We start from the raw sequence: 14,141 nt of genomic DNA, 5'->3' as shown, positions 1-14,141 counted from the left end.
ACACCAGGCAGGTTTTAAAGATGACGCTTTATTAAATGAAATCGAACCTATCTATATTGGCGACACCAATTCGGCACCGCATCAGAAATACAACGGTACTCCAAATTCGGATATGGACGAGGACACATCGGAGGCGGAAGTAAGAGCCGCATTGCTCCAGTTACGCACCGCCTCGGCGCCGGGAGCAGATAACGTAACCAACAAAACGCTAGGAAACCTAGATGACAGGTCTGTAAAAGATCTCACAGACTTCTTCAATCAATGTTGGCTAGCGGGAGAATCCCGGATACTTGGAAACACGCAAAGATAATAATGATACCCAAACCTGCCATGGCCCACGACTTAAAAAACCTAAGACCGATTTCTCTCACATCGTGTGTAGGAAAGCTTTTGGGACACGTAGTACTAAACAGAATTCAGCATCACATGGACAAAGGGGACCTATACCCGGATTCTATGCTGGGCTTTAGGCCTTCCTTGTTAACACAGGACGTCATGCAGCAGCTGTCCGAGGAGGTGATTAACCCAAAAAGCAGTAGGGATACCCGAGCAATACTAGCGCTAGATTTAGTCAAGGCTTTTGACAATGTCAAGCACGAAGCTATTCTAGAGGCACTAGGGACGCGGGGGGTAGGAAAGAACACATACAATTATATCCCAGCGTTTCTTCAAAACAGAACGGCTGAGATACATATTAACAAACTCAAAAGTGAAACCATTAAATTAGGAAGCAGAGGGACCCCACAAGGATCAGTCTTGTATTCCTTCCTATTTAACATAACTCTCATAATTCTGGCTAAAGAACTTAACAAAGTGTCAAATCTGTCCCACGCACTCTACGCTGATGACATCACGATATGGGCCAGCAAGGGAAGTGGTGCCGGCCTGGAGGAAACCCTTCAAAGAGACGTGGAAACAGTGGTCAGGGAAGCCGAGCGGGTTGAACTCACCTGTCCCCGTCTAAATAGGAACTTCTAACAATAAGGCTCCCGAGAATTAAAGAACACCCACTCATTGATATACTTCTGGGGCAAAACAAAATTCCGGAGATCAAGGAGCTTAAAATAATACTTGGACTCTACATTCAGAGTAATGGTAAAAACGCTACAGCCATCAAGAAAATGGCCTCTTGCTAAGGTCAATTCAGCAGCTTAATTAGAAGAATCACCCATAAACACAAAGGAATGAGAGATGCAGACACCAGGAGACTTGTTCAGGCCTTCGTCCTGAGTAGGATCATGTATATGGCACCGTATTTAAATCGGGACCCGACTGAAACAGAGAAAATTAACACCCTGATGAGGCGGGCATACAAAATCGCGCTATGCCTACCCACAACTACGCCTACGGATAAGTTGTTTGGGTTATGAATACACAACACCATAGAGCAACTGACTGAAGCTTACAAAATCTCACAGTTGGAGAGACTGGCTAACTCTAAAACCGGCAAAACAATCATTAGAAAACTCAAAATTGGCTATGTCACCGAAAAATCCAAGAAGCATCGTATACCGAAGAATATTTTCGCGATGCTTCAAATTAAGCCGCTTCCAAAAAATATGAACCCCACGAGAAACGAAGCTAGAAGACTGGCTGGAGCTAAAGCCCTCCATAAATATTACGGTGGCCAAATGGAGGTAACCTACGTGGACGCGGCAAAGCATGAGGAGAGGAAGCGCCGCGTGATAGCCGCTGTAAACCAGGACGACGAAGCAACAGCTGCCACTGTCCTCACAAACAACATCGAGGAAGCAGAAGAGGCAGTAGTCGCCCTGGCGATCACCAACACACAATGTAGAGTCATAATGAGTGACTCGAAAAGTGCTGTAAGGAACTTTGCACAAGGAAAAATACCCAAAATTGCACACCAAATCTTCGGCAGGGCAAAAGATATTCAAATTCGCCAGATTAAATTGATCTGGCTCCCATCACACTCTTTTCGTCCAGGGAATGAAATGGCTCATGAAAAAGCTCGAGGTCTCATTAACCGGGCCATGAGCTCTCAACCCTGGGAGGTAGCTGAGGATCACATGACTACATACAAGGAGATTACAAACTATTACAAAGAACAGAGATTAGTATACCCGGCCCCACATAAATAACTAAATAAACAGAAAGAGGTTGTTTGGAGGCAACATTAAACAGGCACATTTGCTAGCCCACACAGAAGAGCCCTAATGTACCGCGGTAACTTTAAACCACAGTGCCCCATGTGTAAGGATTCAAAAGGGAACCTTGCACATATGATGTGCGGATGCCCCAGGCATAAGCCTAGGCCAGAATGGCATATTAGCCACAAAGAACAGTGGGAGACTGCGGTAACCAGCTCGGAACCTGAAGTCAAGAGGCTGGTGATGGATTGGCCACTGGAGGTCACCTGCAGGCACGAAGCCGCGGCCATCGCCTGAAGCCTGGACCCAACGCCGCATCCACGGCGGTAACAACGCAACCTTTTTGGTTCAATAAAGTTTTCAATGAAAATGAAATACTTGTCTGAAATGAAAACGAATTTTGTAAACATTATTCAGGTTTGCGTCCTTATGTATTCGTGTTTCGCAAGATCCTCGCGCACGTTCCATTGTATTTCTTCATTTTATGGCTATCTTGTGTCACTTTTCTAATTTCCTTTTCTTTTATCCTTTTCACTTCTTTCTTATATTTTATGCTTATTTCATCATCTATATCACATTTATTTTGTCCCAAAAATGCTTTTCATCCGTCAATATCCCAATACTACCACTAGTTTTTGTATAGTTATTCACGCAGTACTTACTACAGCTATTTTTTTGGAGTCTTTCTAGAAATTGTTTTAAATGATTATTGTTAGCGTTCATTACATTAAGGAATATGCAGGATATTATGTTGCATTAACTTAACGTGTTCAGCAGGATATAGCGTCTAGGTTTAAAACTTTTTGCTCAGTGTTAGTACGCTGGTTCATCAGTGCTTCTTGATAACCATCCTGCAAGGGTGATCTTATAATTGGAATGTGTTGTGCACCATGGGACACAGTTCCGCTCACTTGTCTCATAGACCGAAGCAGTGCTGTTATACCTACCTGAGAAATGCACACGACATAAGCCTCTAACATTCTAAAGCCGAACCGCATGCATTTACGTGCACCGTCACACCGTATGTCTCCGAGGTAAGATGGCGCCCAAGGCTTTTATATTCGACACTAATCTAACAACTAAAACACTACATTTAATCCGCTTAGAAAACGAGGTCGACGAGTGAAACGTTTAATTCACATGCGCCCACCCTCTGCGAGGAGGGAGAAGAAGAAGCTTTCCTGGAAGCGCTCGCACCTCTGCCTGCAGCTCTGCCAAGAGAACCTTTTTCCAGACGCCTCAAGCACTTTCGATAGTGGAGTCTTTACTGCTGAAGTATGGACATCCTAATACCGGGGCGGGTTCTGTCGAAAGACCTGCTAACCAGCGAGTCCTTCGATTGCTACGATGCCTTTGGACACGGCATCTTCCAACTGCGACTGCTGGTGCTTTGCACGCTGGCTGCTTTCCTGACGAACGCCCACGGCTGCGCCTTCAAGCTGATTTCCAAAGACGTGGAGTACTGGTGCAAGCAGCCGGCAATATCGAACATCTCGGAAGTCGCGTGGCGGAACGCGGTCGTCCCTGAGGGCACCTACGGACGGTCGAGCCGATGCTACCTCTACGAGATCCCGGAAGACACAAACAACACCGAGGCGATCCCCTGCCAAGAATGGGAATACGGCGACGAACGCGAACGGATGAGCATCGTGAGTGAGTGGAACCTTGTCTGCGAAAGACGGTTGCTCAAGGCGGCAATCACTGCTGTCCACAACACTGGATCTAGCTTCTTTCCGTTTGCCGCTGGACCCATCGCGGACAGCATAGGCCGCATGCCTGTTCTTCTGACAGCCGTCGCATTGTTCACTGTTTCCACAGTGATCGGCTGTCTGCACACAAGCTTCGTAATATGCACTACCATCAAGTTTTTCGCCTCGGGAAGCGTCAGTGTGGTGGGCTGCCTGACAGTCGTCAGCTTGTTCGAAGTAACCACCCATGAAAACAGGCCGCTGCACATTCTCTTCTTTATCACTCTTGGAATTATCCTTTCAGATCTCTGGTACGTCGCCTTTGTGTCGTTTGAACTAGGTTGGAAGCTAAAGCAGGCAATTTTCCTTCTGCCGACTGTGCTCTCCCCACTGTACCTGTGCATCGTGGATGAGTCGCCACGATGGCTAGTAGCGACGGACCAAATGGAGTCTGCCGAGGCCGTTATGCTCGCTGCAGCCGAGGACAACCACTTTTTATACGAGCATACAGCGTCCATAATTCACAAGCTAAAGAACGAAATCGCGAGAAACGCTCAGCGCCTGCCCGCCATCGATGAGGACATGCTCGTCGGCTGCTCCATTCAGCGACGGACTTTTGTGATGTGTCTCTCTTATTTTTCAGTGATGTTCACCGCGTTCATCGCAACATATACTCCTATGAACCTCAATGATTATTGGGTGTATCCGATGTCATTTGCCATAAACTTGATCGCCTGCACAATCATGTGCTTGCTGATAACAAAGATGATAATGCTAGCTCTCATGACAGTATGGTTCTCATTGCTCGGCACTCTTCAATGTCTGTCCAGTATTGTAGGTGGCTTAGAACTCACGATCATGACCGAGGCACTGATTGTAGTCTCGAAGGCGTTGTACTTTTCCGGCGGTGTATTGTGCTTTGTGTACGTCCTAGAACTGTTCCCGACGGCCGTTCGCGGAAATGCTGCCTGCTGGCTGTATGCGTGTGGCCGCCTGGGTGCTGTGGCCGCCTTCATTGCTGTGGCACTCCAGCAAATAGGCTGTCGTGATGTAGCGTTCGCCTTTGCCGGGCTTCTCTTCACGCCAATCATCGCACAGCGAGCACTGCCTCGTGCCACCACTGTAGAGTGCGCAAAGGAGGAGGCCAAGCGTAGGTCAGACATGAGCCACCGCAGCATGGAGCACATGAAGAGGAGCCTGGATTCTAGAGTTCAATATTCGACCAGGAGCAAGGCCAGCCACGAGACCTCGAGGTTGTCGATGACCCCACGCGCCCGTCATCTTAGTGTCTCTCAGTATGGCGGCTAAGTTCGAGAAAGGAAGAAGCCGTGCTGACCGCTCGACTTACTTCTTTTCTTGGGCAATTTTATTTTTAAAACAGTGTTCGACTGGATTCCACATACTCTTCTCGGGTCTAAAAATGCATGGTTGCAGGTGCATGCTGTGACTACTACGAAGCTTCGGTCAGACCTACGTTCCTTGTTTGTATCTAGATTTTTTATAGACCCATCTTTATGCAAGTGTCAGTGCTTTTTAGTATACCTGCGGAAATCTTTGAAAAACTTCCGCCGCCTTTTTCTCATAGCTGTGTTCGCACATACGTACAATGAACGGTCTGCTGTCATGAATGCAAGTTGGTGTGCTCGCGGAAACCTTATTGATCCGTGGTTCCAGATAACAGGTGGACTATTTGACGGACATTTTCTGATGCATAGTGGTAAAATTCAGTTTATTCACTTCAGCCGTCCGCCATGTGAGCCGCAACGAGTGAACACAGCGTGGCACTCATTGCGCTAGGACCTGAATTTTTTTGCCAATTTAAAATGTCAATTTCTGCATAAATGGCGAGTATTGATATCGTTATTGCCAATATGTGAAATGTTCAAGAAGAAAATATGTTTACATTCGTCTCCGACAGTAGATTGTCCAATTAACATTCTAAATGGTGACTTAAAAGATAACTGCTCGGCTCATTTCTGCCGTGCACACTGTATATCCTAAAATTACAAGCGCCTCTTTACTGTGAAACACGCCCTTAGGCAGCACAGATCAGAAATGACGAGACATAACGCTTGGCGGTAGGGGTAGCGACAGGGGGTTGAGAGCTGCCTTGTAGACCCACAAGGGCGGTCTCGAGAGCCTGCGTTCTGAATGAAGGAAACGTAAAGAACAAAGTAGAAGACTTTGTTGGGAACAAGCGTACGCACAACCGTTCAAGATGCGGTATCCCGCACCCCCGAGAGGACACCCTGGCATGCACCCCAGCCTGAATACTCTGTGGAGGCGCCCACATGACGGGTACAAAAGGTTGCAAAGCGAGGGGACGCCGCTCACCGCCCGCTTCACCGCAACAGCATACCTCCCGCTACCGGAGCGAGACGCGGACCGCGCCAGCGTTCGTCGTTCCAGCAAGTCTCGCTCATCGTCTCGTCGCCGCCAGGACTAACAGCCTCCACAACTTTCCTGGGCAGACAGAGTAGCAGGCAACAGTCTCAAAGCTACCAGCAAGCCCTCAACCCCCCCCCCCCCCGCCCACACAGGTGGACCCCCGTGACCGGGAGCTTCAGGCCCTGCGAGAGGAGGTAAGTCGTCTTACCTCTCTCATCAAGACCCCCACCTCCACCCCTCTAGCGCTTCCGCCAATAGTCCCTCCCACGCATCCCACGCTGCTACCTCAAAACACCCACTGAAAACATGGAACAATCGGACTCCCAAACCCCCACCTCACCCCCACCCAAGAAGAAACGCACAACACAGCAACCACCCGTCACCCAGACCAACCTTCAATCCCTAGAGGTCCGCATGGATGCTAAACTCGCCGAAATGAACGCGCGTCTAGAGGCAAAATTCAATCCCCTCATCGGCCACCTGTCCCAACGCTTCGAGCAACAAATTGAAGCGGCATTTACGCGCATGGTGCACACCCTTGAGATGAGCCTTGCACGGTATGACACCCGCCTCCAAACAATAGAGCAGGCCCTTCCCTCACAGCACCTACCCGATCCCCCCATAAATCCCGCCCACCTACCCCACAGAACCCCCTACCCAACCCATCTACCCTCACCCCACCCAAGCTACAGTATGGCGGGGCGACCACCTAATTCCTTATCAATTCTGCAATGGAACTGCCGCCGCTTCCGGGGCAAGCGCGCACCCCTCCAACTCCTTCTCCCCACACTTCCCACGCCCCACATCCTCCTCCTTCAGGACACACATGCCCCTGCCACACTTCCCAGCTACACATCCGCTCACTCGGACGCAACGAATACACCCAGGGCTTCCACGTTCTTACATCGCTCCTTTGCACGCCAAACGCATCAGATCACCTCCGAGGCACCCTGCGTGATCACAGAAATCATACCAGATGCACACTCCACACCATCTATTTTTATTGCCAATATATACTACACACCGTCTCATCCGATGGCTTCATTGGAAACGCTACTGCGCGATCTCCATCGTATTGCAGGCAAGCATCCATTGATTATCGGAGGGGACTTCAACAGTCAGCATACTGACTGGGGCTAGCGCACCACCACGGGACGAGGAAGGCGACTGTGGTCCTTGGTACAACAGCTCCGCCTCAGAATACACAACAACTTTAACACTCCCACGAGAATTGGCAACAGTGTCAGCGCGGACATCAGCCCGGACTTTACACTGAGCCGCAACCTTGCGGGTATTACGTGGAACACAACACATCCCACATTAGGGAGCGATCATTAGATTCTCTCCGTCACAGTACCGTACAAACAAAGAACTACCCTTCACCTAACACACAAACTCACCAACTGGGATGCGGTCCGCGCCGCACGGGCGGCCCTTCCTGACGCTCCCATTACAGACATCGACCAGTGGGTGGCATCACATATGAACGATGTCTCCGCAAACACTGGAACGCTTGACACCACACCAGATATGCCCACCCTCGACACTCGCCTGGCCCACCTATGGGAGGCCCACCATAGCATCCTAGAGCGCTGGAAAGGGCAAAAGCTCAATCGGACCCTTAAAGAGCGGCTAGCCGCACTGCAAACACAAATTACTGAGCACTCTGAGGAGCTCTGCCGATCCAACTAGGGACAGATTTGCTACAGTATGGCTAGAAATCTGTCCTCCAAACGCAGTTAGCAGCTCCTCCGTAACTTAATTGACCCCACGCAATCCAAAACAGCCACACAACACCACGTCACACGCCTTATACCGAGGACCAACCTTTCTCCCGACGCACTCATCGACATACTTAGAAACACACAACTCCCGGTACCTCAAACCCCCTACCCACCTATGTCGGCACCCCGAATGCCAATCTCGACGCGGAGATTACGGAAGCAGAAGTCAGAGCGGCCCTTCTGACTCTCCGCTCTAACCCCACTCCAGGAGTTGACCGCATCTCCAATAGCATGCTCCGCAATTTGGACGATCAGTCGATTGCCCAGCTCACGGGGTACTTCAACACATGATGGCAGGAGGGCACCCTTCCGCAATCCTGGCGTCACGCCAAAATCTTATTCATACCCAAGCCCCACAAATCCTTTACACCTGCAAATCTTCGTCCCATCTCACTAACATCATGCCTGGGCAAGCTTTTGGAGCATGTCGCACTCACCCGACTCACCCAACACATGACGGAACAAGACCTCTACCTGCACAGCATGGTGGGCTTCCGTCCCCGCCTGTCGGCACAGGACGCCATGCTCCAGCTCAAACAGGATATTTTTGACCTTCTCATACCGGGCCACACGAAAGCTGTCCTCTCCTTGGATCTGTCCAAGGCCTTTGATCGCCTAGACTATAAAGCGATCATGGCGGCGCTCTCCCCCTTGAACATAGGTGAACGTAGGTACACCTATATTCAAGCATTCCTTACTAACCGCACGGCCGAAATTCACTTCGGTCCCCACACATCCCGCCCATACACCCTTAGTGGGGTTGGCACCCCCCCAGGGATCTGTCCTCTCCCCTTTCCTCTTCAATGTCACACTCATCCCCCTTGCCCGCAAACTACAAACCATCCCTCACCTTCGGCATACACTCTATGCTGATGATATCACGCTATGGACCACCCGTGGCAGTGATGGAGACATGGAGACTACTCTGCAGTCGGCAGCTGCCCTCACCCAAACACATGCGCGGAGTATCGGACTCTCATGCTCTCCAGAGAAGTCGGAGCTCCTCATACTCCGCCCCACAACCCGAAACTGCCCAACAGCACCTATAACCGTGAAACTGGAAAACAGGTACATCCCGGAGGTACACACTCTCCGGGTACTGGGCCTCCACATCCAGAACAACGGGAAAAACACTCTCACCACCCAGAAACTAAAGGAGATGGAGTTGTAGATTTCCCACCTAATCCGCCGAGTTTCTGGACATCACCGGTGCATGAAGGAGCATGACCTATGTCGTCTCATTCATGCCTTCGTCCTCAGCCACTTTCTCTTCACGCTCCCTTACCTGAAACTCCAGGGTACAGAAATATCCACCATGGATGCCTTGATCCGAACAGCACTTAAGACAGCACTACACCTACACCTAAATACCTCAACCGAAAAACTCCTCCAGCTAGGCGTACACAACACGATAGGTGAGCTTATCGAGGCCCACTGACAGACACAATATATACGTCTCGCGAGAACCACCACCGGCAAACACATCCTACGCACCCTCGGCATCAGGATACCAGCCACGGACCCCACACAGCTCCAGGTCCCCCACCACATTCACCGCGAACTACTTACTAAACCTCTTCCCAAAAACATGCACCCCACTTACCACGAACCCCGCCGCAGAGCTCGCGCACGGGCGCTCCACAAACACTATGGCATGGAACCGGATGCCGTTTGCGTGGATGCCTCATGCACAGGCGAGGACGCGGTTGTAGCCATCACGAACCCCTCCCTACAACCGATTGCCACCCTTCACATATCCCCCCTGCCACTTCGGAGGAGACTGAAGAAGCCGCTATTGCCCTAGCCATCACGAGTACGGAGGCCCGGTATATACTATCGGACTCTAAAACTGCCATACTAAATTTCGCCCGCGGGAGAGTTCACGTCCCTGAATTTCGCATACTGAACTCCCTCGCCGCACACCCGCCCCGCCACATGGAGCTCATATGAGTGCCTGCCCACTCCGGGAATTCCGGAAACTAGGCTGTCAACGCTTTAGCCCGAGGTTCTCTCAACCGGGCACCGGCGGCCTCCGATCTGGGGTTCTCACGGGAGCGCATGCATTCCTTCAGTGAACTGACGCAGGCCAGCAAAGCCGAGCGTCAGCTGTACCCCCCACCCCATCCCTCCCTGGACAATTATCATCAGACACTTTGGAGGCGGCTCCAAACACGCACCTTACCCTCCCCTTATATACGCTTGCGCTTTCACCAAGCCCACACAAAACCCTCCTGTACCCTCTGCCCCCACCCCAAAGCCACTCTCGATCATATCCTTTTCCTCTGCCCCGCGGAGCCTCCCCCGCGGGGCCTGGAGCACCTTACCACTTGGGAGGCTTGGGAGACCCTACTGCGCTCCGAGGACCCGGCCAAGCAAGCCATCGCCACAGGCCGGGCTGCCAGCGTCATGAGCCTCCGGGACATGAACGTTTGAGTGCAGTGGGGCCGTGCGGAGGCCCAAGGAACTGCGCGTCCTAAAAACCCTTGTGTCTAATAAAGTTTCCACCACCATCGCTCATGTCCGTTATGGGGGCGAAGGTGCGGGCTGCTCTACATGAGTGGAGAGTCCCACTTTGTGAAAGTTGTGCCTCTGGGAGGCCTGCGGTGTAGTTGAATGTTTAAGAGAATCTCGATAATGCAGTGATCGCTACCTAGATTCTTTTGTGTGTTGCACCATGTGGCGTGGGGAAGGCGATGTGCGAACGTGAGGTCTGGTGTAGTATCTTTACAGACACCGTTTCCCGTGCGTGTAGGAAGGGTTGGTTCGGTGAGCAGGGAGAGACCGGCTTGTTGCGCGGCTAACCAAACCCGGCGTCCTTTCGGTGTGTCGTGTGGGTAACCCCAGGCCCCACGACGAGTAAAGGGCACTTGTTGGCTATGCGCTTCGCAAGTGTAAAGAGGCGTTCGAAGTTACCTTGTAGGCACTTAGGGTGGCTATAGGGATCCGTTCTGCACCCGATAAGATTGCCAAGCTTTGCATTGAATTGAAGATGCCTTAGAAGAAATATTTCACAGGGTGGTTACCACTGCATAACAGATGGTTTAAAGACTCATATTCGTGGTGGAGAATATTATATTGTTTATTGTCCATTACTTACCGCGTCGAGTACGTGTTATTTCGTGTTTTGTATTTCATGACCGCACTATGCTCGGACTTCTTTGCGCGATGGGTTCTCATGGAGCATTGTAATCACGTCATGCATGACGCGACGGCAAACAGCCCAATCAGCGTGTTGCGTCGTGCGTTGCCTTGGCCTTCCTGAAATGTCGTTTTACGTGACGTCACTAGGTGCATGCCACTCGGTAGGGGGAGGGTTACGATAGCGTCTTAAAACCGGGAAATGGGTCCTGCATCAATAAGTTGGCCGCCGCGTTACTTGAATGAATGAATGAATGAAAAACATTATTGTCAAGGAAGATTCTCGGGAGGATGGCTCGGTATATACTGCTCACAGCAACCGCCGCATGAGCGATTGTCGCCTTAGACGTTAATAAAATATTCAGAGTGGGATCGAAGACCATCATGCTGTTCAGTGCGGGTTGTGCGGCTGCCGACGAGGGCTTGAAACGGTTCAACCAGCAGTAGAATGGGCAAAAGGCACAAAAGACAGAAAAATCAACCCTTTATAAGCATCGAATACCTCATAATCTGTGCCAAGACCGCGTGAAATCTTTGTCCACTTTTTAATCCGAAAATGTGATGGCTAAAATGTCGAGGCCAGGTCAGTTTCAACGTACTTTTTGCCGTTCATGCGAATTAAAATTACGCATCAGCGTTGGTATTGCAGGTTTCTCATTCCAGATGTGACCTAAATGTCGACTTCATGCCACGGCCATCGTTCGGTTGATGAAACCAAAACTGCATGAGAGACAACATTTAATTATAAATTATTTAGCGGACGTAGGCGAATGACACACGGTAATCTATGTATTTCAATGTCTAACCCATAATTTGCAACAATTGAACACAAAACTAAAGTTTGGTGGCAATAGTCATTTAAGGGTCCCGTTCGGCGTCCTCGGCAGCGATAGAAAAAAATCCCCAGAGAAGCAGGTGTTTGTCAGAACCGTGTAGGTTGCTGTTACCGAGCAACCTTGCTAAATGTTGCGACTGGTGGCAGTTAAATTAATGGCTGGTCGCGAGAGGTTGCTCGGGAAGAGTGACCGGGGTCTCCCATGCCCCACCGGTGGCTGTGTTTGAAACTGCCACCTTCCGGGCAGTGCCGCATCGCATAACCGGGGGACCACTACACCAGGAGTAACATGAGGCCTCCAAGATAGCTGTGAATGTATACAATGACCAATTCTGCATATATGGGCATTAATCCATTAATGATTCCACGTCATACCCTTAGGGCGAAGCTTTATTGCCCTCTCCTGATTTTTGCCAACCTACAGCGTGTTACAAAGCATTCACAAGTAGTAATAATAAAAAAGTTCGCCACACTCGTCGATAATTTTCCACGATGGGGAAATCACAGCTTTAGGCGTGCTATTTTGCCGTGCATCTCACGGTCATTCTATAGAACAACACTACACTTGTTTACGCTGTAGAGTGGCATTATCCTTTTATGCAATGCCGAGGCAAGCCGCGCTTACATCTCTGTATGTACTCACCTGCACACTTTCGCAACAATAAAAAAGCTACGCTCAATCACCTAAAGCTCCCGTGTCCACAGGAGGAACTTAAAAATTGGAGGGGACACTTAATCTCCGCATTAACGGTATGACGCAATATCGTAATGGGTTAATTTACATATTTGAAGACTGGCATTCGATATTTTGCATTCACCCATCCCTGAGAGCCCCCATGCCACTCCTGGTGCAGTGGTGCAGCGGTTAAGCGATGCGCCGCCCCGAGTAACAATCATTAATTTATTTCCCACTTGTCATGGTGGGCAATTTGCTCCCTATCCAGTGTGTAGGTAGTGATGACACCACAAGGTGACGCGACCGAGGTGGCACACCTGCCTCCCAGGTAGCTTACCGATGTAGCTTGCGTCGCAGTCGGCGCAAGGAATTTTGCACCAACAAAATTCCTTGCGCCGAATGCGACGCAAGGAAGATCAGCGAAACCAAAAATCTCAAAGATAGAATTCGGCAACATATAAACGACGTCCGCAACTTCACAAGACAGCGCAATCCTGTAGGCGAACATTCCGAAAACTCAGAATCAACTTCGACAAAACCAGCATACTCGGAACCGAAAAAATTTACCAGAAAAGGCTCCTACTCGAAACCTGGCACATCGAAACTACCCCGAAGAGCATCAACCGCACAAAAGGAAACCTGCCCCCAGTGTATGCGCAGGGACTTCGCCACTAAAAGAAGAAAAGTCTCCGCTGACCACCTCCCCACAGTGCGACAACGTGACTCACAGCCTTAACCAGTTTTAACAGCTGCGGTGCGGGCACTTGTGGCAGAGCACGAAGCTCTCTCGTAGCGTTACGTGGACGCTTCATGACCAGACAGCTGTTGAAAGACTGGTATGGCATTCTATCTGAGCTGCGTCGCTCACCATCGTGGCCATATATATTGCTATTAAAAACGCAATAACAGTAATGGAATTACGTTACCAGGATAGCGTATACTCTGGCGGAGCATATAAAATGGCAAAAGAAGTGCTTATCCGCATGTGGTCAGACTCGGAGATGCATTTGTATGAGCAGGCCAGAAAGGACTGAAATTTCTATCTACTTAAAAGGAAAAAAAATTAGGCAGGTCGCAGGCGGAGTCGCCGCCGTCATCAGGATTATTCTGGAAGAGAGCGTATGACTGACATGTTAAATAATGACAAGTCGGCACAAAAGCATTTTGATTTTAGTTTGGCCGCAAGTTAACACTCAATGCAACCTTCGCAGCAATCATGGACTAACTGGTGTAGTTGATTACTGCAGACTCTGGGTTCACCACTCAGAGAAAATAGTGAAGCTACGTTAGTTAAAAGCATGCTATGGAAATACACAGTTTAAAGAAACAAGGAAGACAGATGAACCGATATATATACACAAAAAAGATACGAATTTAAGACAGCGTTAAGTCAACTGAACGATATTCAAGCACAAATTGTCACAGCGCAGGCAGGCTTCAGTCAATGCGAATATCGGCATCAATTAAGCTATAAGCCAGCTGTCCCTGCGCGAAAATTTCCTTAGCACAGAAAAGGAGCGT

General features: G+C 49.8%; 1 protein-coding gene across 1 annotated transcript; it reads left to right on the top strand.

Moving 5' to 3' along the window:
• The first annotated feature begins 3,388 nt into the window (after window positions 1-3,388).
• Window positions 3,389-5,107, top strand: LOC144124276 (solute carrier family 22 member 7-like). Its single transcript, XM_077656912.1, has one exon. The coding sequence runs from the start codon at window positions 3,389-3,391 to the stop codon at window positions 5,105-5,107; it is 1,719 nt and encodes a 572-aa protein (XP_077513038.1).
• Window positions 5,108-14,141: the final 9,034 nt, after the last annotated feature.

This window comes from Amblyomma americanum, chromosome 3, assembly GCF_052857255.1.
Source record: "Amblyomma americanum isolate KBUSLIRL-KWMA chromosome 3, ASM5285725v1, whole genome shotgun sequence".
In the NCBI taxonomy this organism is placed as follows: domain Eukaryota; kingdom Metazoa; phylum Arthropoda; class Arachnida; order Ixodida; family Ixodidae; genus Amblyomma; species Amblyomma americanum.
Note: the sequence above shows the minus strand (reverse complement) of the source record. Positions and strands in the feature narration are given on the sequence as shown.